We start from the raw sequence: 27,486 nt of genomic DNA, 5'->3' as shown, positions 1-27,486 counted from the left end.
GAAGATGTCTCGATTGAGCGTGCTCTAACGCGATCCCCCCCTGCTTTATTAGTACTAATTTCATATGTTTTGGTCCATTTTGTGAGCTAAACGCATCCCAGAGATCTGGATATCACTACAGGAGACCCGGGGTGGCTATGCTCGTGTAAACCTGCGTGTAATACAGGGATAGATTGCGTGGCTAGGCATAGGAACACACAAACCCAAATCAATGAAGATTTTGAAGCATTTCCTGAAAAAAGGAGAGCATATGCTGCAGTGTCTATGTGGAAAGCTTTCGAAACCGACTAAAAGCGCCAGTGGTAAGAGATTTCTTTCTTGCATGTTTTTCTCTTTGACGTTGGAAGCGATGGCTTCAGCACACAGTGGCTCCACCGGGTCCTTATTTCACAAGCTGGGGTTGATCCTCCGGTTGCTAGCGTGACGGGCCTCTGCTTAAGACAACAGATGCTCAACACCTGCTGTTTTCTGAGTTGTCTACCCCTCATGAAACATATGATTTGTATACTTTATTTCATTGTCATTGTGCAGAGCTGAAATGCTTACTAATGCTTATAGGGACACCGTTTGTTAATTTAGTATAATCTACTTCTAATAATCAAACGAACTTTCCGTCTTGGAGTAACGCTGAAAATAACGGTGTATCTTCATTTTCTAACTGTAAAGTGTTATTTATGGATAAGACGACTATCTTGATTATTTTCAAGAACAAACCGAAACAAAAAAGTGTGCTGAGTAGAGTAATCAAATGTTAGGCTCAAAAGGCACAAAGGAAAGTAAAACAATACTTATACCTGCTATTGTTTAGACTGCAATTATTCACGCTATTCATTGGTTTTACTGCAATACTGACAATTGGCTTGTTAAGGGTGTAGTTTTGGTGCAGGTCGTGTTTTTAAGTGTAATTCAGCACCTCGGACAGCTCCTTTGTGTTACAGCAAATCAGAGCGAATATCTGTTTATAATATAGCTATAGAAAACAACCTTCATTGTAGGCTATAACCATCATCTTCATCATCGTAATTATACTACTTTTGGTTTTGGCATTAATTATGAATCTAACTTTAAGAGGGTCCTATTCAGGAAATGCAGAGTGAATCCTTTTCACCTGTTATAAACCTTTACAAAGTGTTACTAGATAACCTGTTTTAAACTAAATCATTAGGTCTTTGTGTTTGTGGTGCATGTGCTATACTAGTTTCCATATCTTCTGCAAGGGTGAAGCTCGGCAGTGTGTGTGTTATTGTCACATTGTGCTGCTGAAGTTTAGCTGCACTTGCAGTTCTTCATGCTGTGATTTGCAAGGAAAAGGAAGCACATGACTAGCTGGCCTACACTAGTCAAAGGACAATTATCAACCGAGGTCAACACTCAATAGGCGGATTTCATATTTGTTAAGGTTGTTAAAACTCTGAAAGTGTATTTTGTGTGAAACTCCTGTCCGCCCTGAGGTGACTGTAAAGGCTAAATGGGATGCTAAACTGATAAAACAGACATCCTCTTCTGTCCTGCATTCCTTATAAATACCAAGTACCAATTCTCTAGACTGCATTTAATCTTTAACACATAACACTTTAATGAAATATTAGTTAAAGCCTTTTACACAAAAACATAAAAAATTATGAATGAATACATCAGTGTTTTGGTTGTAATTTACATCTCTGTACATTCCCTCAACTCATAAAAGATGGCTTGGTTATCTGAAGGGCTAAAAGTTTATGTATTTTTGTGTATTTGTACAAACAGTATGTACACTTCAGATTTCAACATCAGTTTACTTTCTCACTTAGAAGTTTAACAGCAACTATTAAAAGGCAACCTAGCAAAGGTGTATTACTCATGGAGGAAAGTGTTGCAGGAAAATAGAAACAACATTCCTGGAATAGATGTTTACTCTGAAGGTCAGAGCATTGCTGATTAGTTCTGTATCTAGCTGGCAGCTAATCACATTGATACAGCAAATGCTACAATCACAACATCTGCTAAAAAACAGTGTTATTTGTTTTATTGATTTGTTGCTTTTGTTTTTTTGATAATCCTTGAAAGAGAACAAATCTCTGTCACTTCCCTTTGAATAGGAACAAAAATGTGAAACAAAGATGATATCCTACAGTTGGATCAGTTAAATGATGAAATATCATGAACCAAAAGAGCAATGCATACCCGTGGGATGATTGCTTACAGATGAAAAATGTACTCAAATGTCTTATAGGGAGTGTTAAACTCTGGGGTTGTTGTTTGAGTTTCCCCACAGCTGTTGACATGCTTAAAGTGAAGTCTCACGAAAGAGAAGCAGCTTCAAATCTTCTCTGCTTCACTCTTAAGAAGACAGCTAACCTTTTCCACTGGTCCCATCTTGTTGTATTCCTCTACTGCCAGTTTGTTTTTCCCTTTAATGAAACAGGTCTGCAAACTCCCAATGATGTGCCCTCCCACCCTTAAATGAGGCTTTAATGTGCTTGTGAACTCCAAAAAAAGGAACGAAAAAAAAAAAACTATAAAAACTTTAAAAATAAATAGCTTGTTTGTTTTTTGTGCAAGATTTTCTTAACAATCACACTATATAATCTGATTCCCAGTCCAGGCTTCTTTCCTGTATGCATAGACTCATAGTGATGCAACATTACCCACTTGAATTTATTTCGGAAAAGGGTACAACTTTCTTGCAACCATTGAACACACACAGAGGACTTGTGCGAAGGGAAGACAGATGAGCGACCGAAGAATAATGTCAGACATCTCTCCTGATAAATGCCTCATTCTCTGGATGTCACAGTTTTATGTGTAAATCATTAAGAACTAGGGCATCTTAGCTCACCGGGAATTACTGGGATGTTGTGCACAGTTTGAGAATGACGGCAGGAATCAATGAAGTAAACTAAAGATAAAATACTTTTCACTGATACAAAACAAAAAGATAAACAAAGACACCATGTGTGTCCAATGGGACCAGTCAATTTCTAGTCAATTGTTTACATGACATAATATAATACTCAAGGATTGAAAGAAAAACAACAACAACCTAGATTAAATGGTTGCTACTGAAGAATACAATTAAGTAATCCAACGTGATTGCTTCTGAATTAGGATGCTCCATTTTCTGTTCCAATATGGAACCCCACTGTCACTCTTTCTTTCTTTGTGATTACATTGTGCTGATAACCATTTCAATTGAAGACTTTTTGACTGAAGCTAGTGTCTTTTTTATTTTACAAAGGATTGTAGATTTAGGATTTCAATTGTGTAGCTTTATTGTGACTGCATTTCATTGTAGCTTCCACACACTGTAGAGTGCTTAAACTGGGATATGGTATAAAATAATGGATATGCTGCTACAGAGCAGAACTCCTATTTGAAGGCTCTATTTAAATGTGGGAAAGAGAGAGAGAGTTAGAGATAGAGAGGGAGAGGGAGAGATGGAAGGATGACTATCATAGAGCTATTTTATGGTTTGAGTCACTTCTTTCCTCCTACTAGTTTGTACCTCAGTGTTTCTGTGATTTGTATTTCCCTCTGTGAACTATTCTCAGAATGAAAGGTACTCTGCCTAAAAGGAAAAGCAGCATCATGTCAGCTAAGGGCCCAGACTACTCTTCATTTACCCAGAAGGCATCCATTATTGAGAAGTCTAATGTAAGGTTGAGCTGGCACGTTTTCTCCTGACTTTCCTGAACGAAACGAGAGAGATAGGGAATGAGGGAATGTTGTTGATGGCCTGTTAGCTTAATTGATATACTGGAATCCAGAAATTATTTATAAATCTGAAGGCAGCATTTCTATATATAGAATTTGACCTTGTTTTTTCTTCTTAAAAAGCTATTTGTTGAAAAAAAAATGGAAAAAGGAAGGGAAGAAGTGAATTTCACACATTTCCACACACTGGTCGAATGCAACAGTGAATTGACATCACGCACTGCTTTACTTATTATAGACAGCGTGATTCTTTCTGGCTTTACTGCCCACTTGAGAGAAATGATGTGTGGCATTCAAAATGATGTTGTTCAGAAGAATAGATAAAACTGAAGATGGTTGCATGTGTAAACCTTGTTGGTTTTTCCTCTTGATACAGTGCATCAAGGAATAAAGCTATCCTAATTGTGTTTGTACTGTAGGTTTGTGTGCTGTACAACACTGTTTTGTTTGGGTGGAAAAACCCACCTGATATCTCAAATATGACTATAAATGTACATAGATTAACTTATATTCATACATATGGATATCTATTGATGTATAGTATGCTATAAATTAAGCATTCCAAATGTTATAAGACCTGCTCAATAAAGATATTAATGCTTAAATGTCATACCTGCAGGTTCACACATCTTCAGTGGCTATTTGCACATATTGCAATATCACTGGACCCTGACTACCAGTGAAATCTATAAAAACAAGGCAATAAATACAAAACCAACATAAGCAATGCCCTTTAAAAATAGATTTTCTCACCCCAGACCCTGCTGGCCTTTTTCATGTTTGTTTGTATTTATTCAAGAACATACAATGATCCATACATTCTGATTTGAAACATTTCTGATTGGTTCAACTTGAAACAATATCTGCCCCCATTGGAAACCACACAGTTGATGAAATCCCAGTTTCCATGTGTCTAAATCTTGAAATCCACCATCAGAAATGTCGATCTGTGTTAGGAATGCATTCAGAACAAAAACAGACTTTTGCTTTCAAATTGAGATATTCTCAAATCATATATAGTATATCTATATCCACTTCACTCAAGCTGGAATAACATCAGCACAGTGTATATCATCGTGCCTGGAAAATAATGGAACATATGCAAACGTTAGTCTGCAGTGTATTCGGTGTTGTGTCAAGTTCAGTTAATATCAATGGGGTGCATTACTATAGTCTTCACTGCAGAGGTAGATATATACATAATTGAAAAGTGAATGAAAGAACAAAATCATGCATACGCCACAGGAAAGAGCTCTCCCAGGTGAGACTCATAAATGTGTGCCATTTGATTTTCACATTCTGACAATTTGCTGAAATGGAGGCACTACATTTAGAAAGAAATACAAACATCATTGAGCCCATCTCAGGTGATGGATTTCAAACGACACAATACTGCCCAACGCTAAAACAAACAAAAGGCCTGTGAACTCTCAACATGTAAATAATAATTTGGTCTCTCTTCTGTAACTTGCAAAGTTAAAAAATAATGTCCCAGTCAGCTGTTATTTTATGCAGATATAGTGTACTTCATGCGGTTCACCTTGCAGAATATTACCTCATCTGACCTCGTTTCACCTGATGGATCATCTGGTTCCTTCCCTCTACCCCTCTACAGTGTCTGTATTAACAGCCTTAGGAGAAACATGGTCAATTGTTTAAAAATAACACTATAATGCCATGAAGGTGTCAGTGTGTGATGGGACCTGTTAAAACTAAGGTGAATGGAAGTACCTAGACTAATTTCTTGGTTTTGTTACTTTACCTTTATGTTTTTCCCTCTTGGATGTTTAAAGGACCTTGAGATTAGCATATTCATTATCATGCTTTAGCTGTGCCAGATATCCCAGAATCCCATTGTTAGCCTTGATGTATTGAGGTATGAAAAGAATGAACACAGGGTTCTTTTAAAAGATAAAAAAAAATGTGAATGAAAATTTATAAATGAACAATAGCATTTGTGTATCTTTTACAATTTAGAAGCATGCAATTGGCTGATTGCTGTTGGAGTTGGGTGGGGTTGAATTGATTGAGGCATCATTGACTCAGTGACCTGTTGTCCTCAGAGATGGTGGTGTTACCTATGAAGGATTAATATGGTCTCCCTCTGGCCCCAAAGCCCACCTTGTACTATTTCTAGCTTACAATGTAGAAAGAAGCAGATGGTGTGACAATGAATCTTTCAACAAGTGTGCTATTTCCCTCTCTCTCTCAGGGCGGTGTGGGTGTAGGAACAAAGAGATGGAATGAATAATCGTTGCCTCTTCCAGTTTGTAGGATATCAAATTGGAACACAAAAATCATAAAATAGATCAAATCGGACCTAATGATTATTGATCAAAAATAACAAAGATGACCTAACTTTAACCCCAACCCCCTTCCCCATAGACAATCACACTAACCACCCCCAGCAGAAAATATGAATACTCCAAGGTTCCTCTAGTTCATTGTAAGTGGTTTCGATTTCCATGATTTAAAGTTTGGACTAATTAGTCTCTGGGTAATGTGTGCAATATTAATGAAACCCTCTTGAAAGACTTGCCCGGGTTTCATTTTCAAAGGGAGTTTTATGTTGCGGTCGCTGTGTCAAATCTTTTTTTTTTTTTACTATTTTGCAGTCCTTATAATCTCCGGTTTTGTCAAGACTTGCCAGCTCATGCTGTTTCCCCCTTTAAAGGCTGTGTGTTGTGTGATCTGGGGTCTAGGATCATGTTTAATTCAGCTTCGGATCCCTGCACTGCAGTGTGAACAAGCGGGAAGAACATCAGTTACCAGGACAACAAAAAGTCACATGCCGGTTTCCGACAAAGGCAACAGTAGAGATACACAGCGCACAGAAAACCTAGAAAGTCCCCGGACAGGAAGTCAATGATCCAATCTGGAACTCACAACAAGCACACATACAACCAAAAATAACATTTACATTTACAGACTGCTTCAATCAAAAGGGTGTCTGACCAGATTTTACGAGATATACAGTGAGGGAAAAAAGTATTTGATCCCCTGCTGATTTTGTACGTTTGCCCACTGACAAAGAAATGATCAGTCTATAATTTTAATGGTAGGTGTATTTTGACAGTGAGAGACAGAATAACAACAAACAAATCCAGAAAAATGCATTTCAAAAAAGTTATAAATTGATATGCATGTTAATGAGGGAAATAAGTATTTGATCCCCTATCAATCAGCAAGATTTCTGGCTCCCAGGTGTATTTTATACAGGTACCGAGCTGAGAATAGGAGGACTCTCTTAAAGGGAGTGCTCCTAATCTCAGCTCGTTACCTGTATAAAAGACACCTGTTCACAGAAGCAATCAATCAATCAGATTCCAAACTCTCCACCATGGCCAAGACCAAAGAGCTGTCCAAGGATGTCAGGGACAAGATTGTAGTCCTACACAAGGCTGGAATGGGCTACAAGACCATCGCCAAGCGGCTTGATGAGAAGGTGACAACAGCTGGTGCGATTATTCGCAAATGGAAGAAACACAAAATAACTGTCAGTCTCCCTCGGTCTGGGGCTCCATGCAAGATCTCACCTCGTGGAGTTTCAATGATCATGAGAACGGTGAGGAATCAGCCCAGAACTACACGGGAGGATCTTGTTAATGATCTCAGCTGGGATCAGGCAGCTGGGACCATAGTCACCAAGAAAACAATTGGTAACACACTACGCCGTGAAGGACTGAAATCCTGCAGCGCCCGCAAGGTCCCCCTGCTCATGAAAGCACATGTACAGGCCCGTCTGAAGTTTGCCAGTGAACATCTGAATGATTCAGAGGAGAACTGGGTGAAAGTGTTGTGGTCAGATGAGACCAAAATCGAGCTCTTTGGCATCAACTCAACTCGCCATGTTTGGAGGAGGAGGAATGACCCCAAGAACACCATCCCCACCGTCAAACATGGAGGTGGAAACATTATGCTTTGGGGGTGTTTTTCTGCTAAGGGGACAGGACAACTGCACCGCATCAAAGGGACGATGGATGGGGCCATGTACCGTCAAATCTTGGGTGAGAACCTCCTTCCCTCAGCCAGGGCATTGAAAATGGGTCGTGGATGGGTATTCCAGCATGACAATGACCCAAAACACACAGCCAAGGCAACAAAGGAGTGGCTCAAGAAGAAGCACATTATGTTCCTGGAGTGGCCTAGCCAGTCTCCAGACCTTAATCCCATAGAAAATCTGTGGAGGGAGCTGAAGGTTCGAGTTGCCAAACGTCAGCCTCGAAACCTTAATGACTTGGAGAGGATCTGCAAAGAGGAGTGGGACAAAATCCCTCCTGAGATGTGTGCAAACCTGGTGGCCAACTACAAGAAACGTCTGACCTCTGTGATTGCCAACAAGGGTTTTGCCACCAAGTACTAAGTCGAAGGGGTCAAATACTTATTTCCCTCATTAACATGCAAATCAATGTATAACTTTTTTGAAATGCGTTTTTCTGGATTTTTGTGTTGTTATTCTGTCTCTCACTGTTAAAATACACCTACCATTAAAATTGATGGATTGGCATCCTTTCCTGGGTGTATTCCTGCCTTGCACCCTATGCCCAGGATCAGCTCCAGCTTCCCTGTGACCCTCACCAGGATAAGCAGTTTCAAACATATCTAGAAAATAAGAACCCAAGGCAGGTTATAGAAGAGAGGAGAAACATCTTACTCATTACTCAAGAGCTTTGGCCTCTCAACAGGGCAGTAAGACAGGAAGTTGTTTCCTTTTCATTCAACAATACTCCCAACAACTGGCAGGGCTGCTTCCCCCGAGTCTTTGGCATTGCTTTCTTTATTATGATAATATATTGTTTGGCACACTGTTCCTGTGGGTCTGCTTATTTCCACTATGCCGTTCTTCTTTCCGAATAGGTTTGGGCCTCTTCCGTGTAGTATTTTGACTTTCCTTTTTACTTTCTGCTGCTGCTAATCCTCTATATTCCTGTTGAGTCACATTATAGCATTATAATGGCTTGCTCATTGGCAACATAGCATTATACTGGCTTGCTCGTTGGTCCACACAATTACTTGTAACAGGCTGGAGTAATTAAAAGCTTTTTGCTGTCATGCCTCATTCCTCTGGGATTCTCAGTCAGCATCGAAATTGCCCGCACCCTCGGGAGTGCAAGCTCCCGGCATTAGCGACTACGATCACGTTGCGTGAGTTTCCTCTCTCAACAGGAAAACAGGAAGGCTGTACGCCGAGCCTTTTGGTGAGATCAAAAAGACGGACTCACACGAGTTATTCGCAAAACAGCTTGAATGCTCTGATGATGATTCTCAGAAAGACATATGCTTTTTTCTTCTCCAAGCTAAAGCAGGACCTCTGTCCCATCGAATCTGCTGGGGCCATTCATTCAAAGTCACAAAACGTCAACATCTGCCAACGAATGAAGGCACTGTTGTTGATCTCCACAGAGTTTATGGCTGGAGCATCTGTCGGTGTGCTGCCCCAGGGCCAGCCATTGAGCCCCCCAGGGAGACGTTTTACCGCGGGATTAGACATGTTCTGCTGTCCCTTGTCAATAGATTACAAAGGGTAAACAAGAAGCTGGGGTTAGGGCAATGTGTTTCTTCGTTAATCACGAAGGCCTTCTCGTTGAGGGAAAGTCGCCTCGTGGATTTGCTGGGGCTTTTTAGGAAACTACTATTCGAATTAGTAAATACGTGTAGACAGGGGATGTATGGGGTGGATTTTAAGGAGAGGAGAGAAGCAGCTTTCTCTTTGTTTCCGAGATGTGAACTATGGCACTTTCTGCAGGTCACTACTCGTTCCTTCATAAGGATGTGGGGCTTTTTGAAGATGTCCTAAAAAAATATATATTTAACAACCTTCTTTAAAGTCAGTTTTTATCCATCACCATGCCAAGGTTCTCTTTGGACTATACTTCCTTAAAAATTGTGCACAAGAGCAACCTTTAAGCTTAGCTGAACATAAGGACAGCTTCACCGCTACGCCTGTGACACAGTGGCAGTGCGTTCAAGTAAAGCGGATTGAAAGTACAGACATGACACTGTTTAACTATCGACAGAAGTTGTTTTTAATTAGGTGTGTCTAGTGTGATGAATGTAGATCTGCAGCTCCTGTTTGGTTGGTTTATTCTCATAAACATTGTATTCACTACAATCACTCAAAAGGCAGATAAATGTAACAATGATTTACTATTATACAGTCAGTATCAAGACTAAGCAAGTAATGTCACAATGCAGAAGAAAAATGAAATAAAGACTTCGGAGACTAAAGGGACTTTACTTCTGGGACAGCTGGGGATCACCCCCCCCAGTCAAGCGTTTATTTGTGGAGGCTCCCACATACAGCAGTACAATCCTCTATTCAGGATTTTGTGTGAATTAAAAAAACAAAAACAAAAACTGTTGGAGCTTAATTGTAGTGTTTCTGCAACCACTCATTATACAGTTGTGACAATCTCGTTAAATAACGTGAGGACAATGTAAATCCACAACAATTAAGTATTTTAAACAATCTCGAATGGAAACAATAAAGAACATGCAAAACAGTAGAGATAGTAGTGGTAGTAGATTATATAACAAATGTTACAGACGGGTACTGCATGTCTTATGGATGTGTTTCCATTAAACCTAAATTATCTGAAATAAAATGTCCTATACTAGTTACATAAATAAATTAAAGTTCCTTACGCTTGTGTAATGTTGATGCTGCCTTATGTCTGACAGAATCAAGTCACCAATGGTGTATCAACAGCACAACAATGTTGTCTGCCACAACCAGACCACAGCCTCATAGCACCGCTTCTGATATGCTGTGACAATGTTGTGTGTTAGCTGTGTTAGCGGCTTCAATGCGAAAATGAATGCAAGTTAAACCCTGATATTTCCTCAGGGGTAAAAAATGCAAAATGCAGGGCACCATTCTGCCTCTATTGCTGTAGGTACTCTGTGTCAGTTGTAACTCACACTTCAGAAACAAATTAAATCATGCGAGGAAGCAATTTTTAATTATAACCCACATATCCATGCAAGGAAAACCTAATTTGAATAAAATTTAATAAAGTAATATGACTTCATTACTTAAAAGATGACAATCTATTAAATACCTTTTGCATGAATGGAAATGGAGCCTAAGCAAAACTGGCAGCAGTGGAGATCAGGGTCCCGGGGGAGCGGTCTTGGTTACAAGGACTCGGAGATTGCACAATGTACGACCAGCTACAAATCATTAGAGGTCACAATGAGCTAACTCTGTTCAGAAAACACCACTTGCAAACCACAATGTTTTTTTTGAAGAAACGGGCAATTTGCTCCTTAAAATCTCCTTTCCTTCGCTGTCCTGTTTTCTTTGTCACAAACCAACATCACCATTTCCTTTCAAGCGGTAATTGCAGTTGACTAACCAAATTAAATGAAATTATGCTCCTGGTACTCACGAGAGGAATTATCCACTCTGTGTAGAGATGACGCCATATTTAAATGATTTTCTAAGAGCAGTTACGGGCTGTGCTTGTGGCTCTGTGGGTCAGAGGTCATTGGTTCAGTCCTGAGCTTTGTGACTGCCATTCCCCTGGGGAGAGGGAGTTTCTTGCTTTTGTTTCTGCGAGGGCTAGATGGGACCCTTGTTGCTGGCTGGGGGGCACGTACTGCCATGCTCCGGCACAAGAATCTGCCTTCTGTTGTCAACTCAGCTCCAAAATGAGACCCAGTGTTTGAAATCACAGCTGAATCAATAACATATCATTCTCAATAATAACCAAGCAAGGCTGATATCATTGCTTAAATGCTGCAAGTGTCGTTGGCCCAGACATGCAGTGTGTTAGCTTATGTACCGCCATGTATTGACCATCTGTGACTAGTTCATTCCTCTGAAAGGTTCATTACTGCTCTCCATTTGTACTGAAATACCGCGCCTTTAAAGCTAATGTGTAGCTAATTCTCTCAGTTGTCAATGCTGCAAATATATGACTTGCTAACGAAAGCATAAATCACATGGATAGCTATGGATTCACCAAAAGAAAGCTAATTCCATGGAGGTGCTTTGTGTTGTTGTATGTAGTTCTACCAATCTGCGATACTTAAGCAATACACAATACTTTTACGGTTATTATCTGTTTATTACTGATTTAACAGCTGCTGTTCCGGCTGGGTTGAAAACAGTATATGGAATTGCAGCAGGAGTAGGTGTTATCAGAGTAAATCTCCGCTGTTTACACTTCTGGTTTACGGAGTGCAAAGAAGACCTGGAAGTAAACAATTTGGGGGAAGCATGTCTGTTGTTTTAATTTTAGCAGAACTGGTGAACAGTGAACAATTCCAACTTGCAGGGGTTTCAAAAGAAAAACATTGGACGTCCCCAATTTTAAATAAATAAATACATAAATGAAAGGCCAATGGAAGTTCAGCTGTCAATAATTGGAAACAAGATTATATTTAACAATACAGATATTAATTAGGGAACCTCAATATGTGTGATAAAAGCCCACTCCCGGCAGCTGGCAGTTATTTGTTGACAGCCGGAAACGCAGCCTGTCTTCTGTTGATCCGATCGAAGTTTCTCCCTCCAGTGTCTTACGTATTTCGTTTGACAGTCATTCCAGGGAAGCTAATTGCTCATAATATTTACAGGGACACAAGAAAAAACTAAAACAAACTGTTATTCTGTAATAGAGGAGGAACTTTAAAACCTAAGTGGCTCTCTCCAATGTGTAAGCTCCAGATAGTCAAGTGCCAGAACGCTGAAGTGCTTTGTTCCTATCCTACCTCAGCCCTGGAACACATCTGTCTTTTTCCACCAGCATGCCGGTTTCACGTCTCCTTCTCCATGGTTTCAGCGTGTGTTTACTATTTTCAGTAGCTGCGAATGACATCTTTACTTCCCGGGCAAAATCTTAATGGAACCTCTTTAATAATAGACGAATAATTTGGGGAATGCTTGGCCAAGCTCCCGTGTAGCATCTGAAATGGAGTGGTTGAGGAATGGGGAATGTGGGGGGGGGGATATACCTACTAGAAAGGCTTATTGAAGGTAGCCATGGTGGAAAATGTTGGAAAACTCAGAGACACTATAGCCAAGGTTGTGTTGTCGAGCAATAGCCCTAGTGTTTTCTAGTCATTGGTTTCTTGTTTGTTTGATCATCCTGCAGTAACAGCATAATTCTGCGTGTGGCTTTACCTCTGAACCTGTATTATTAGTACTATAATTACCATAATGCATAAACTCAAGCCTTTTCCTTAATAATATCACATGGGAAGTACTGAATGTCACCCAATCGTGCACATAGTTGTTCTTTAGTCACTGCTATACAATATGTTTTTAAACAGGGTCTTTATGCCAGGTGCGCTCAATTAAATAATAATACCAAATCTAGATGCTTAAAGCACTTCTTAGTCTTCTTCTGCCTGCATAAGTGTTACATAAGTATATCAGGATAATAAATATATAATAAATAAAAAATAAACATAAATAAATAAATAGATACCTGCATAATACAAAACATCCACATTCAGTAAAAAATAGCACTGTAGCACTGGCTGAATAATTGTAACATTCAGCGGCGGCCCGCCATTAGGGGCCAGTGGGGCACTTGAGTTTTGGCCCCTCGCCTTCTGCGCAGATCTGCAGAATTCCACCGATCCCATTGGTGGAGCAGCGCAGACCTGCGCACAACTAAGGAAATCTGCGCTACCAGAACACAACCAGAGTTAGGCCTACTGCTATTTTGAGTACTGTACAAATGTGATCACGATGAATGGAGTCGATTTCTTGTTAGAAAAGTGTTTTTCTTTGTTGTCATTTGAAGGAAATATTGAAATCCAACGTTTAGGTCCCCGTCAAAGCGACAGATCTTGTGATCACACCAAAGGGAAAATAAATGAATATGGATAGATAGAATGGTTCAGAGAGAAAACGCGTTTTACCGCAAGTGTTATTGGAAAATCGCCTATTGTTTTCCTTGTCTTTTATTTGGGGGAGAGACCGTGTGGACAATCTCTGGGTATAATGACTTAAAACACTTGTCAGAGATACCAGGAAAACATGAACGTATTTATAAAGGGACATCCAACACAATGCAGAATGAGCGGTTAGAATATATATGGGTTGTGATATAATTTTTGTTTATAGCATTGCAGCTTTATTAAGTGGAACGTACTTTAAATCTACCATAATGTATTATTGCATATATACACAAGGCACCATCATTTACAATTGTGTTTTTTTTTTCACCTCTGGTAACAGTTAAACCATTTGGCAACGCTGGATGGCATTTGGGTATACATTTTCAGTTACCTTAAGATCTGTGACTGATCTTTATATATATGCAATACAGTACATTTGATATCACTGGAAACTATTAAAACCGTCACACATTGTGGAAAAGCAGGTGCATGCAGTAGTGCAATGCTCATATGTTGCCCTCTGCTGGTGAACAGTGGCATTACAGGACCCGACTGAGAGTGTTTTTCAGAAAACACCGAGGTGTTGAATGTGTTGTTTCCTGAGCTCACCTCTCCTAGTAGTGCGTCTCAACAAAATAAATGTGTAACTGCTGTTGGGGTCCCAATAATAACATGTTACGTTGTGGTTATAACATTTCTATGCATCCAGATCCCTACTGCGCACAATGAATCCGTGGTTATCATGTAAAGGTCTGTGCAATGTATACAACCCAAGCATTTCTCAACAGTTATATATTGGAAATCTAATCACGCTGGTAACCGCAATAATCTCAGTGGTATTGTCCATGTCAAATATTTTTTTATAAGAATAAAGGTAGCTTGAATAAATGATAAAATTAAGTGGCTTATCTAAGTGTTACTTACAGGAATATATATATATATATATATATATATATATGGATGTTTATATGTTTCTCTGTTTAATAGTTAAACTGATATAAAATCAAATGCACCAGGATGCCCATCATGTAAACACTGTCCGTGCACTCTCAGCTCATACCCTGCATCTGTAGGTTGTATTTTTAGGCAAGTAGCATTTCTTTTTTCTTTCATAAATATTTAAAGAAGAAAAACCTCTAAATTAGTGATAAGTTTGGGAATGCAGCTCAGAAACATGCACAAACATCAATGATTTAAAACATTTTCAGTTTCCTTCCATGCCGCTGAGTTGTTGCTGCCGACTCAGGCTGTGACGGTGCAGGTCCCTGAACTTTATTTAGCTTTTCCTTTCCCTTGAACTGTAGGTCAACAGAAAGCCATACACAGGTTACTTTCCTGCCCAAATTTGAAATGAAAGATGTCAAGGATGATTTAATCTGTTGCTTGTGAAGGGGCTCAACTAACCCCATGAGGTTCAATTAGCAGAAGCTGCGATTAAATATTTAATAGTGCGTTTGACATTTAATTGTGGTCTGCCTGACGTGATGTAGTTATTTATGATGACCGGCAGTAAAAAGCACCATGAAAACAAAGCTAGATCGTTTAAAAACACTTATTTTAACACATTTAAAGGACAAAAAAGAACAGTTTTTGGACAGGCGATACACAGATCTCTTTTGTGTGTGACACCAATCCTGTAGACTTAGGCTCAGTCCTTATCCTAGCTGCACTGCTCAATAAAAAGCTAAACCCTTAAGTCTACCAGCTCATCCGCTGTACACAGAGGACTGATAAACTCCTGATAAACAAAGGACAGGAGGTTACCTGAATGGACTCGTATACAGCATGAACGCAGTGACACTGACACTAAAGAAGACGGAAATGAAACCTTCGAGGTTGTGTGACTGCTTCCTTTCCCAGCGTTTGTCATTTAAAATTAAAATCTACAATGTCATTCTATATGAATTGGTATATGTATGTCATTGAAGACATACCAGTTGGAGATCTGTGTTTATTCAATGCACTACTAACAGTTCAACTTTTTTGTTGACACAAGTTGAGTCCCATCACTTTATTTCCGTTGCGTTATTTTAAAAAGAGGCCGATGGAAACTGAAGCTGGAGTTGGGAGAACGTCACATCACTAATGGCTAATGGTACAGAATAAAAGCCCGGCCCAGTGCTGCATGGAGGCCTCTGTCGTTTCTATTTTAGTGTGGAAGATGTGCAAGTGGTAATGTGTGTAAATGTGACTGGGGCAGCTGTAGCGGCTATAGTTATATTTACCATCCTGTAGGCCACGGCGGCTTCTGCTATAATCGTCTCTCTCCACATCACAAAAACCTGTAAACAGTATCTCCTATAAAGTGAGTTGACTTTATTTTTTCATGAAGCAGGCACTTTCCCCCAGGTCTGAACAGAAAAGGAAAACGTTTGTACATATAAATATTTGATCCCGATGACCTGAATTGGAAAGTATTGTGCCATCCTTAAGCATGGGCTCGTGAAATGAATGCTTTTAGGAAACGAATGTGTTGGAATCTGTTCGTTCCAAAATGTATTTTAAAGTCACACTCCTTCCTGTTCAATAAAAGATGCTCTATAGTGGAAACAGGACATACATTACTTATTATTATGATGATTATGATGATTATTATTATTACATTATCCAGTTTAATTATTATTAGATTATCCAGCCCAACACAGCATTTATACATACAGTTCGGTCAATAAATATTTGGACAGTGACACAGTTGTCATCATTTTGGCTCTGTATGCCACCACAATGGATTTGAAATTAAACAATCAAGATGTGCTTTAAGTGAAGACTTTCATCTTTAATGTGAGGGTAGTTACATCCAAATTGGGTGAACGGTGTAGGAATTACACCCATATATATATGTATCACCAGATGCAGGAACTAAAGACAGCTGCAGTGCAGGCCTGGCAGAGCATCACCAGGGAAGAAACCCAGCATCTGTGATGTCTATGGGTTCCAGACTTCAGGCAGACATTGACTGCAAAGGATTTGCAACCAAGTATTGAAACTCACAGTTTAATTCATGATTATGTTAGTTTGTCCAAATACGTTTGAGCTCCTAACACTGGGGGGACCACATATAAAAAATGGGTGTAATTCCTAAACTGTTCACCCAATTTGTATGTAACTACCCTCACATTAAAGATGAAAGTCTTCACTTAAAGCACATCTTGATTGTTTAATTTCAAATCCATTGTGGTGGCATACAGAGCCAAAATGATGATAACTGTGTCACTGTCCAAATATCTATGGACCTAACTGTATATACAATTGTGTTTATCTCTTTCAAATAAATACAAAAAGAGACAATCAGCATTTAAGTACCTGAGATATAACAGGCATCTATATAGCATGTTCAGTCATGATCTGCTCACACTAGTTTAGCTTTAAATACAAAGTTCATCCAGTATTCAATATGTTTTAGTCAAATTAAGCTCTTAGAAGGACAGATATCAACTTTAATACCTTCACATTACATAATTAATAAAGGAATCATACAATACATGAGCCAAACTGCAACCTTTTTATTTATATTAGTAGAAAGTGGCCGTTTTAAAATGAAAATCAGGTACACATTTATAATATGCGATTCGCTGGCAGGGCAGAGTTTTAATTTGGTTTAGGCCATTGACAATATAACATGAAAGATATAGAGAACTCATGTGTCGCCAGCGATGTCAGGTGTCACTCATGCATACTGTGCAGATTAATGAACAGAACACAGTTGTAAGTAACATGTTTTGCTTTCAGTCATGTTCCTTAATTGCAGAAACTGTTTTAGTCTCAGATTTCAGGCAAGAAGCTCTTCTGTTCCAGCACCACTGGGTGGCAGCAGATATCAACAAATACAGAGGCAGTTTATTTGACGAGCGAGTCTGGAGTCAGCATTGACCGGATTCCAGAACAGCAACAGCAACCAAATAAAAGACTGATTTTGCGATGTATACATTCCTCTCACATCAACATATCTCTAAGGTTGATAAGTTAACTATGAGTATTGTTTAAACTCCGGTCTGTAAATAATTCTGTTGCATAACAATAATATGAGGTCGGCAACTTCTCCAGACTACAGGGATAGATCTGTGAAAGGAGTCGCTATTATTTACACACGTGGTAACAGGCCAAAACATCCTGTAAGCCCTGTATGAGTTAATGTGTTCCTCAAAGATGACATTTAATCAACGGAATAGTAGATTGCTTTTTCAAGGGCTTCTATTGCAGCTGCTGATATATCCTTTTGTAATTTCCATTAAATTCTACGGGCACTTTCTTATCAGACTCTTCAGCTGTTTTCCATTGTCTGCTATAATTCTCAGACTTCATCTGCACTGGCTCGCCAGAACTCAAATCAGTGTGCTGGAAATTTCCATGCTCTTCCATTCACAGAAACAGAGAACTTGGATATAAGAGATGGTGCGATGCAGAACCCATTTTACAATATTAAAGAAAACCGATAAATTCTGGATAGATACAGTTTGGGCTTTTTAAATAGGAATACATGAATTTTGTCTTGGAAATGTATGTAAATTAGCTTTAAGTTAGTTGGTGATATCTAAAGCAATACTGATATATATATATATATATATATATATATATATATTGTTTAGAGCTTGTGGAACAGAAACATATTATGCATTTGATACATACTTTAAAAAATACTTTTCTTTTTTAGAGATGCAAACTGTGAGCATCCTTAGAATCAAAGCTTTGACCTATCTGGAAATCTGGAAACGAGTTTCTGTTCCTTTGTGTGGGGTAAAGGGTACCTGCAATAGGGGGACACATAGGGTCCAGTTATCCCCAGGACACACAACATGCACTTCTTATAGGTCTTCCTAATTCAGCACCTTCTAAATACCTGGTAAAACTAGAGCAATTGAAAGTTTACCACTGTCAATTTGCATGGCAAGTTAAACATTTTCCCATGCTTTCCCTCTTGCTTATATGACACATTTATTTGGCTGTTGCCCTGTTTTCCCATGTCCTATAATGGTTTAATTCCTAATGGTTTATTTAATTTAATTTACTTTAAATTGTTTATGGTTTATTTATTGATTGTTTGTTTGCAATCTGTAAAGCGCTCTCTGTGGCTACTCTGCGAAGGGCACTATACTAAATAAAAATCGATCGATTGATTTGTGATTGATTAATATATTTTATATGGCATACGACACCTCTACGCACTTTTATACGAGTTGTGCCTGATGAGTAAAATGCCACAGCCAGGAACACGTTCAAACAGAAGCACTGCATTGCATCCCCTGGTGACTGGATGACAGGTGTCTACACATGATCAAGTTTGAGAAAGAGAATTTGTACTGCAGTCATATTAAAAGGACACCCGGTGAAGGTCAGGATGATGCCAAGGGAGACGAGGGAATGGAGATGAACATGAACCAGATAGTATCAGTGGCGGGAGAGGGAGAGGAAGACCCGCAACAGTGTCTGGCAGAAGGGGAACAATAACTTAATGTGGAGAAGAGTGAGGCATTAAGGGTATTAAGGGTCGGGGGCTGGAAAGCAGTCCTGGCAACAGCTCTGGTACTTGCAATGGGTGATTTTCTGTTTAGGTTTCAGTTGCCCCCTGTGCACGACAGCCCATGCTCTGAGTCTCTCAGCAGATAGAGCTGAGCAGCAGTGGTGTGCAAAAGAGAGGCAAACTCAGTGCCAAAGTGTAAGGGAGAAAGACTCAAATGGAAAGCAAAACATGGCCCCCTCACCACACATTAAACTTGACATCAAATACTATTCCTGTAAGGCATTTTAAATTTCTTATTCTGATTTCTTGCATGGAGCCAAGAGGTTTTTCATGTACTTTGAAGTCTTCACACTTGAGCTGCTTTCTTCCTCCCCTCTCCTCTCTCATCTCATCTTTTCCCACGACGATCTTATGTAAGTGAGAAATATTGCCTGAAGATGCAGTAATAGCTGCGCCAATGTTCATTTTCACAGCACTCAGTGGCTTTCCTCTCAGGCACTCACACGTTTTTAATAGAACCCTCCGTGTCATAATCAAATGCAACAGTTCGATTCCCTCTCTTTCCCTCCAAGAGGAATCTCTCTGATGACCTCAAACAAAGTCAATGGGGAGCTCCGTTGAAAGAGGGAGCAAATGGTGATAGGGAATATCTGCTGAATAATGTCTGGTAGCAAATTGAGCTCATCTCAGATCAATGGAAGTGAGTGTGTCAGGAAGTCACTCACGGTGACAATTACAGCTTCTCGTTTGAAAGCATCATTCTTAGGACTGTGCTTCATTCAGATGCTTTGAGTCGAGTGCGGGGAAGGGGTGGAGTGATAAGGGGAATGCTTTCTCATATTTGAGCATTTATAGAAGCGATGTCGTGAGAATAGCTGTTGATTGGTGTGTTTTGGCTCCATTACGTCACTGATTTTAGTGAAATGAAATAAAATAAATAGAGAAATTTCATCCACACACCTTTATACAGTGGGTAAAGCACAATGTCCCTAATAATATCTATATCTAGTTTTGAATCCAGTTCCCATATTTCTTCTCAAAAGGTCTTCTGGTTTTCATTTGACCTTTCTTCTTCAGTTCTTAATAGAGATCATTTATTACTTCCCTGCTTTAGATCTCCACTGTTTCCAGATCTTTAGCCATAGTGCCGTTTTATGGGCCACACAAGCTTGGGCTCTCCAGAAAAATGAATGAGTGTCAGTGGTCGATAGGGTGATGTATATATTGGAGGCTCAAATAGCTTTTTGGAATTATTGCAAAGTGATCAGAGATGAAATATTCTTCTTAACAATAATAATTCAGTCTCTGCCTCTGTCACAGACATGGAGGTCAGGCAGGCAGGCCACCATGGTGTTACAATTGAATCTTCACTACTGGCCTGTCTCTCAGTGGGTCCTGACTGGAATCACCAGGACCAGCAGCCGCCCTCGCCTCCTCCGTGGCTGAGCGTCAGTATAGAAAAGCAGCTTTAACTCGCTGCCATGAGATTCAAATACAGCTTGGCATCTGAAACAGACTTAAATCTGTGTTTAAACACATTGCGCACCCTTGTAAGCGGAAGAATTGTGCATTTTGTAATCTGTTGTATGTAATCTTAGCGTATCAATTTAATTCTTTAAATCAAGCACCTCTAAAAGTTGTTGTTTTATTGCAGCAATTAAACATAGCGCACATCTGTTTGTAACTATAATCAGTAGTTTCGGGTTGTGATAATGACGTATATAAACAAGCACACACACACAAACCTAATATACACACTGGTTTTTAATTAAAAAACTCATGGTACATGATTTCCTCTGCGACAGCACTCACTATTAGAACTAACCAAAGCTAAAGAGATAGGAATACATATTATTTGTATTTGTTCCTAACCTTACGTCCTTCCTTTTTCCTATACTAATAATGAATTTGCATATGCATAAGTAAATGTATTGCCATTGAAGAACTGCAAAAAATAAAATAAAAATGCAACAGTCAACGCCCCCCCTGGACTGCCTGCATCCCACGGCCAGTGCTATGGGGGTGCAGACCGATCCCCGCTGTGTGCGCTTTTCACGCAGATGTCATGTGCAGCTCAGAGCGACCGTCTCTTCAGCCCCGTCTCCCTCCCTCTCCCTGCCTCTGAGACTTCCTCATCCGTACCTCAATCACGTAGGATTGCGTAGAGATAGAGAGAGAGAGAGAGAGCTGCAAGCCACTCACTGCCTGAGCACCAGGAGACACAGCAACACTTAGCATCCGGCTGCCAAGCTGCTTTGGAATTAAACACATCTGTGTATTGAAAAACAGTATATATATTGTCATTATATATGTGCATATATATGTTAGACATATATATTTATACATATATGGTATATATATACTTGTAGCAGTGATGTGCGCACCGGGGCACGCTGGGCACGCTGCTCGGGATGCTGGGGAGACGCATCAGTGTGGACTGCCCGGGCGCTGACGGCTGAGTGGGGACCAGCAGGAGCCGGGGGTCCTTGTCCTTTTGCTTTTGCGCGTTTGCCGAAGAAGTTATACAGTTTTGGAATAACAGTAGCCTACCTTAGACGATGTCCAGCCAGCTCCGAGACAAGTTGCGGGTGTGCTTTTTGTGGGCACTAGATTTCCTCCAGCATGCGGGGCTAGGGATGCGCTCTGGCAGCAGCTCAGATCACCTGGAGTAGAGCAGGTGCGCGGAAGACCCCCAGCAGTTGTGTCGGTATACGGTAGTTAGGCTGCTCTGGTTTCTGTTGCCATATCTGTGATCGAGGTTTTACTTTGGTCTGTTGTGACATATCATTTAACATGCATTGATCTATTATTTATATATTGATCTCGTTAACTTGGAAGTAGGACCGATGTGTAGTCAGAAACGCATACCTATCACCATCTCGTCTTCTGTATGAAAATAGATGCTTGCGTATCCGAGTCCGAGCCAGAGACTTCCCCTTATGAACTGTCCTACATGCCTGCACCTGGAAGTCGCTCCAAACGGCATGCCGGTCAATCGTGCATTATTCCCGGGACTAAGTGGATTCCCCACCGCATCGCAATGACAGATGGTCCATCCAGTACAGTGCTACCTGTTCCGGAGTTGTGCATCATCATCTTCTGAGCCTCATGCGTTGGGATAACTACAATTAGAAAGAAAGAAAGAAAGAAAGAAAGAAAAAAACATACTGTCTCGTAGTTGATCCTCTCTCACTATTTTTTAGCAATACTTTCCCCTCTTGCTCACCAACTCGGTTAGCCTGCGGGGGACATGGCAGCGGCAATAGCCAGCTCCCTGATCCGGCAGAAGCGGCAGGCTAGGGAGTCCAACAGCGACCGGGTGTCCACCTCTAAACGGCGCACAAGCCCCAGCAAAGACGGGCGCTCCCTGTGCGAGAGGCATGTTTTAGGGGTTTTCAGCAAAGTGCGTTTCTGCAGCGGCAAGAAAAGACCAGTCCGCCGGAGACCAGGTCAGTGGGACAGCCCCGGTGCAAACATGTGTCCTGAGACAGCCGGGACGCCAGCCTGTTTTTGTTGTCTGTCTGTTGCATTTACCGCAGGCAACAGAGTTTAAAGCAGTCGAGCAAGTCAGATGCTGAAATAAATGATATTGATGCCATCCGTTATAGAGCCACCTGTTCCATCAGTCATATGTTGTTCTTTGTTAGCAAGGGGCGAGTAGTACAAAGTTTGCTGTCTCAGAGTATATGTTAAAGATGTTTGTCGTTAGATGATTATTATTATTCATGTGATTAATAATAATAATATTATAATGAACAAAAACATTGTACCCGGTGTATGTAAACATACATGCGTCTACACAGCTGCAGGAGCGTCGTATTGAGAGACGGTACTGTAGTCATGTCTGTGTGCTTAGCTTAGCCGCTGAGGTTTGAAAGTTTACTACAATGTCCTCACAGGGGGGAACAAAAAAGGAAAAGATCTGTACTGCAATGCACCAAGGATCATTTTGATGAGATGTTTTCGTGTAAATGTTTTATCACTTCAGCCCCATTGCAGTGATTGAAGACAAGTCAGTAATGTTAGGGGGTAAATGTGTTTCCTCTAGGGAACTCCTCTAGGGATATTTATAGGGTTCAGAAAATCATTTTGAATGTAAATGTTTCCTTAAGTCAGACGTGCCTAATCTCTGCATCCTTGTTCCTTGGTGAGCAGTGAACTTATTAGAACTATTTCTTAGCTCGCAGATATCTCAGTAGCACAGGGGGCATTTTATCTACCACTAGCTCTGCGCTGTAAGTCCTCCATGACAGTCATTGAGAGTCATTTGCTGCTTTTTTGTGACTAATCTGCCAGTCTTGGTCTGGACTGTCTGATATTATGGATTTTTGTTTTTCTTCTCCCTATAAGATGCCTCCTCCAACCTTCAGCAAGTACACGTTGCACATAAGGGGAGCAGGCTAGGTCAGTAGCTCAGTATCAATACATGCACTGTGTTATTCAGTCACTCCATCTTGTGTCCACATTAATTCGTCTCTGGGAATATTTATTAGTTGTTTATTTTGCTGCCCACTGATGCTAATTGTCCTTGACTCACAGGGATGTTCCTAATTATACATTAAGAATTATTTGAATTTAATTTTCAGTATTGTCTTCCTACCTTTCTTTCTTTCTTTCTTTCTTTCTTTCTTTCTTTCTTTCTTTCTATCTATATTTTCCTTTTCTTTCTCTTTCTTTAGTTTCTTATTCTTTGTTTTTGTCACATTTTCTTTGTGATTTATGGTATGTTCAAACACACACACACACACACACACACACACACACACACACACACATATATATATATATATATATTTGACCTATATTGTCACTTATAGAAAACCAAGCTAGTTTATTAGTCAAAGCGTTTTAATGCTTTGAATCATTTGGGATTTGATACTGTTTCACATGAAAATATGGTGATACAAAATTTCAGTCAGGCTTTCTCATTCACCCATTTCATGATCATATTTCAACATCCTTACAAAACAAAACACTAATTCAAATCAAAGAAATAAATGGGGAATCGGTAAATTCGATCAAGTGCTTTTCAAGAAGTAATGGTATTGATTAAGATAAAATTAGCTGAGATAAGTAATATTTAGTTACATCAAAAATATATTGATACCAGATATCAGTTTATGCATTATTATTATTATTATTATTATTATTATTATTATTATTATTATTATTATTATTATTATTGCATTAATACTACTACTACTAATAATAAACACAATAATTGTAATTCTTGATACACATTCTTATTCTGAACGAATGCACTCAAAATTATATTCCAAAACTACATTCAGGTAGTAAACAGACCAGTTCATAGTGTGTGTTTCCCAAACCAGTCAGTAATTCAGGATTGGTTTATGGACCAAATGCACTACATATAGTTTTATAGCATTGAAAATGATGATTCCATTACATATTGTGTTGCTTGATAAACTGTGTGTATTCTAACAGATTGGTGTGCATATATACAATACATTTGTGTGGTAACAATTGTACTATATAAAATATTGATTTATCTGTGAGTACACAATCAACGTGAACCAGCTATATGTGTAATCAAACTAATGGCCTTCTACACATTAATCAATCATATAAACAGACAAACCTCTACAGATGCAAGAACGTACACTGAATAAATGCGTTACATGTTTGGCACTTCATGCAGAAACATGATGGTGGAATTAATTTTGCTATAAGTGCATAATTCTTCATTAATTTAATGTATTTTTCTGAAGATAAACTGCAGACTATTTGAATATATTGTAAGGTTTTGCATGCAACATGTTAAATATATGGCTGAATCTGATAGCAAGTAAAATAACTAATTTGCAAGAGGCTAAACCACTCACATTTTGGTACATAACGAATCAGAAACTTCTTAGCATTTCTATTAAGGATTTTGACATTTGTTTTCCATACAAATGTCCCTCAAAATCAAATATGTATTTGTTGCTCATCTTTCTATGAATAGTCATCACATTTTATGAGCCTTTTCAGTCAGGGATGTGCAACTGCATGTATGATGAACATGTCAAAAAACAAACAAACAAAAACACAGACACTTTAAGATGTAAGTATTACAGTCTTATACATTTTCCATGTATTGTGACATTGCAGCTTGTATGTGTATCAACAGGATGACTTATTTGTAAAATAAATTATTGTATTTTTTTCTATTTTTGAAAACGTATGCATTGAAACCTCTCCAGGCGATTCAACACATTGTTTTGTTTAATTCCCGGCAGAACTGAGGCATATGTTTTTTCCTCTGTCAGTCAATTAATTCCTCTGTAGAGTGTTACACTTGAGTGATGGTCGTGGTCCTTGTAGCGAAAGTGGTTTAGTAGGTAAAAGCTGATGCGTCTCTTCAACCCAGATTTATAGCACTCTAGAAACAGATTCAGCCACTGTCATTAGGGGCATAATGGCAAAAACAGAGAAGCAATTAGAGGAGGCCACTGCAGTACTCAAGGAGATAATGCTTAAGAATACCTGTCTGAGTCACGCAGACACTCGTAGAGGTCATATTAAGGTTAAACAATTTCCTGGGGAAAAAACAAATCCCGGTTGAGGTGACATTAAATTTAAGTTCCTTAGAGCAAATGTTTATATCAAGTTCTCGACTTTTTTTAAACATGTCCCACCTTTCTGTCAACTCACAATGAATGTGTGGTCCATTGGGAGCAGCAGAGCTTTACACAAAAACTCACGCTTTTCCATCTGTGGTGTTTGTCTGTGTGTCTGAAATCCAACATGATCTACGTGTTGTCTCCTATCCCTTGTGGGCCCGATGAGTGCTGTGCTGTGTGTGTGATGTTTGGAAAGGTTGTTGGTGACAGTAACCTGGTGCTCAAGTTCTGAAGTGTCACGTACTGCGAGAGTGGCAGACCAGACTTGCACTGTCTAATGTGACCTGTATAATGGCAAGGCCTGTAAAAAACCAAACTGCCTTCCAAACAGATTCAACAGATTGCAATGATGATATAGACAAAAACAAAAAATAAGATGTTCTAGGACACAACATTGTTTGTGCCTGTCATAGGCTGTAACAGGACACTTGCAAAGGTTTGGTAACATGTCTTCCGTTTTCTTCATTTTCTGTGTTTTCTTGCAGAACCCCAGCTCAAAGGTATTGTCACTCGGTTGTTCAGTCAGCAGGGATTTTTCCTGCAGATGCAACCGGATGGCACGATCGACGGGAACAAAGATGAAAACAGCGACTACAGTAAGTATTTTTAAGCATGCTCTTTCATCCCATTAAACAATGTTGATATTTAACATCTCTTTTATGCGATGCTTTGACAGGGAAAACCGTAAGAATCCCAAAGCACATCATTTTGATCCATTTAATGTTTTATGAGCATCAGGCTCTTATATAAGCTGTTTATTTTATTTTGGGAATGAGTGGCTTGCAGGGTTCAACTAATCCTAAATGTGTTGCTTTTTTGTTCCTCAGCAGTTACATTTGAACAAGAGTTTCTTGTTCCTGAAAGGGATCAAATTGCTCTTATTAATTAGCCTTTAAGAACATTGTTTATCCCAAGTAGTTTTCTTCGACAAAAATCTGCTTTCTGTTTGCAGAATATTGACAGGTGATTGTAGTCATTGTATTTTATAATACAAAACACAAACTTGTGGTATGTTTTATGTATATCGACACCTATATATGTTCTACGAAGAGTCCATATAATCGAGAGAGAGATGTATTTTCAATCAAGAGGGATTTTATAAGAGCAGCCACACGGAAGAGGTGCTCGAGAAGTTCAGGAACTTTTATGCGGAGCAGACAGTAGAGAAAGATAACGTGGCCCGCATGTCTGTCCCGCGATGAGTGGAAGCTCGGTTTTGTAGTGTATATTTTCAGTTTTCTACCCACATTTCTAGTTCTTCTCAGTTTCTGTTCTTCTGGGTGTCAGGGTTGAACTATAGCACAGTACCGTAGCACAGTAAGACTGTGAGCCAGTGACCTTGTTTACAGACACACATGGAAAGCAATGCAGTTCTAGTAATATATATATATATATATATATATATATATATATATATATATATATATATAAATAGGAAAACATGATTTAGGTTTAAAGCCATCATGCATAGCATCACAAGACATTTTCCTTAATGTTTTATTTCATTGCAATATTGCAATGAGAAATTTGATTGATTTTAATAATTATGAAGTTATGATGACTAATTATATATCTATTAAGCTTTTATGCTCTTATTAAATAAAACAGAATCTACTGCATGAAGCTATAAGCTTATCCCTGAATCTGCTGTATGCCTTTGGGTTAATCTAAAAAAATCACAGGACATGAAGACATTAGTAATTCATTATAGATTCCCTTAACTGTGCATAAATTACGTGCCATGTCACCCTATAACCAGAGGAATGCAATCTGCTTTAACAACAGGAGAAATCTTCCAAAGCAGAATATGTTACTGTGTGTGTGTGTATACCAGTGCTCTGTTCTGTTTGTGTG

The 27,486-nt window shown here is 39.3% G+C and overlaps 1 protein-coding gene across 3 annotated transcripts in view; it reads left to right on the top strand.

Moving 5' to 3' along the window:
- The window catches only part of LOC136753536 (fibroblast growth factor 12), a 76,780-nt gene that overhangs the window by 8,759 nt on the left and 40,535 nt on the right, over window positions 1–27,486 (top strand). Inside the window, exons 1-3 of one of the 3 annotated variants that reach the window (XM_066709743.1) lie at window positions 21,223–22,455; window positions 23,357–23,410; window positions 26,118–26,228. In XM_066709743.1, coding sequence (XP_066565840.1) covers window positions 22,257–22,455; window positions 23,357–23,410; window positions 26,118–26,228 — 364 coding nt within the window. In that variant the 5' untranslated portion in view covers window positions 21,223–22,256. Of the gene's footprint in view, window positions 1–21,222; window positions 22,456–23,356; window positions 23,411–26,117; window positions 26,229–27,486 lie in introns of those variants that run through there. The other 2 variants (XM_066709744.1, XM_066709745.1) reach the window with 2 other exon arrangements.

This window comes from Amia ocellicauda, chromosome 7 (genome assembly GCF_036373705.1).
Source record: "Amia ocellicauda isolate fAmiCal2 chromosome 7, fAmiCal2.hap1, whole genome shotgun sequence".
Lineage (NCBI taxonomy): Eukaryota > Metazoa > Chordata > Actinopteri > Amiiformes > Amiidae > Amia > Amia ocellicauda.
This window is presented reverse-complemented; position numbering and strand designations above follow the sequence as displayed.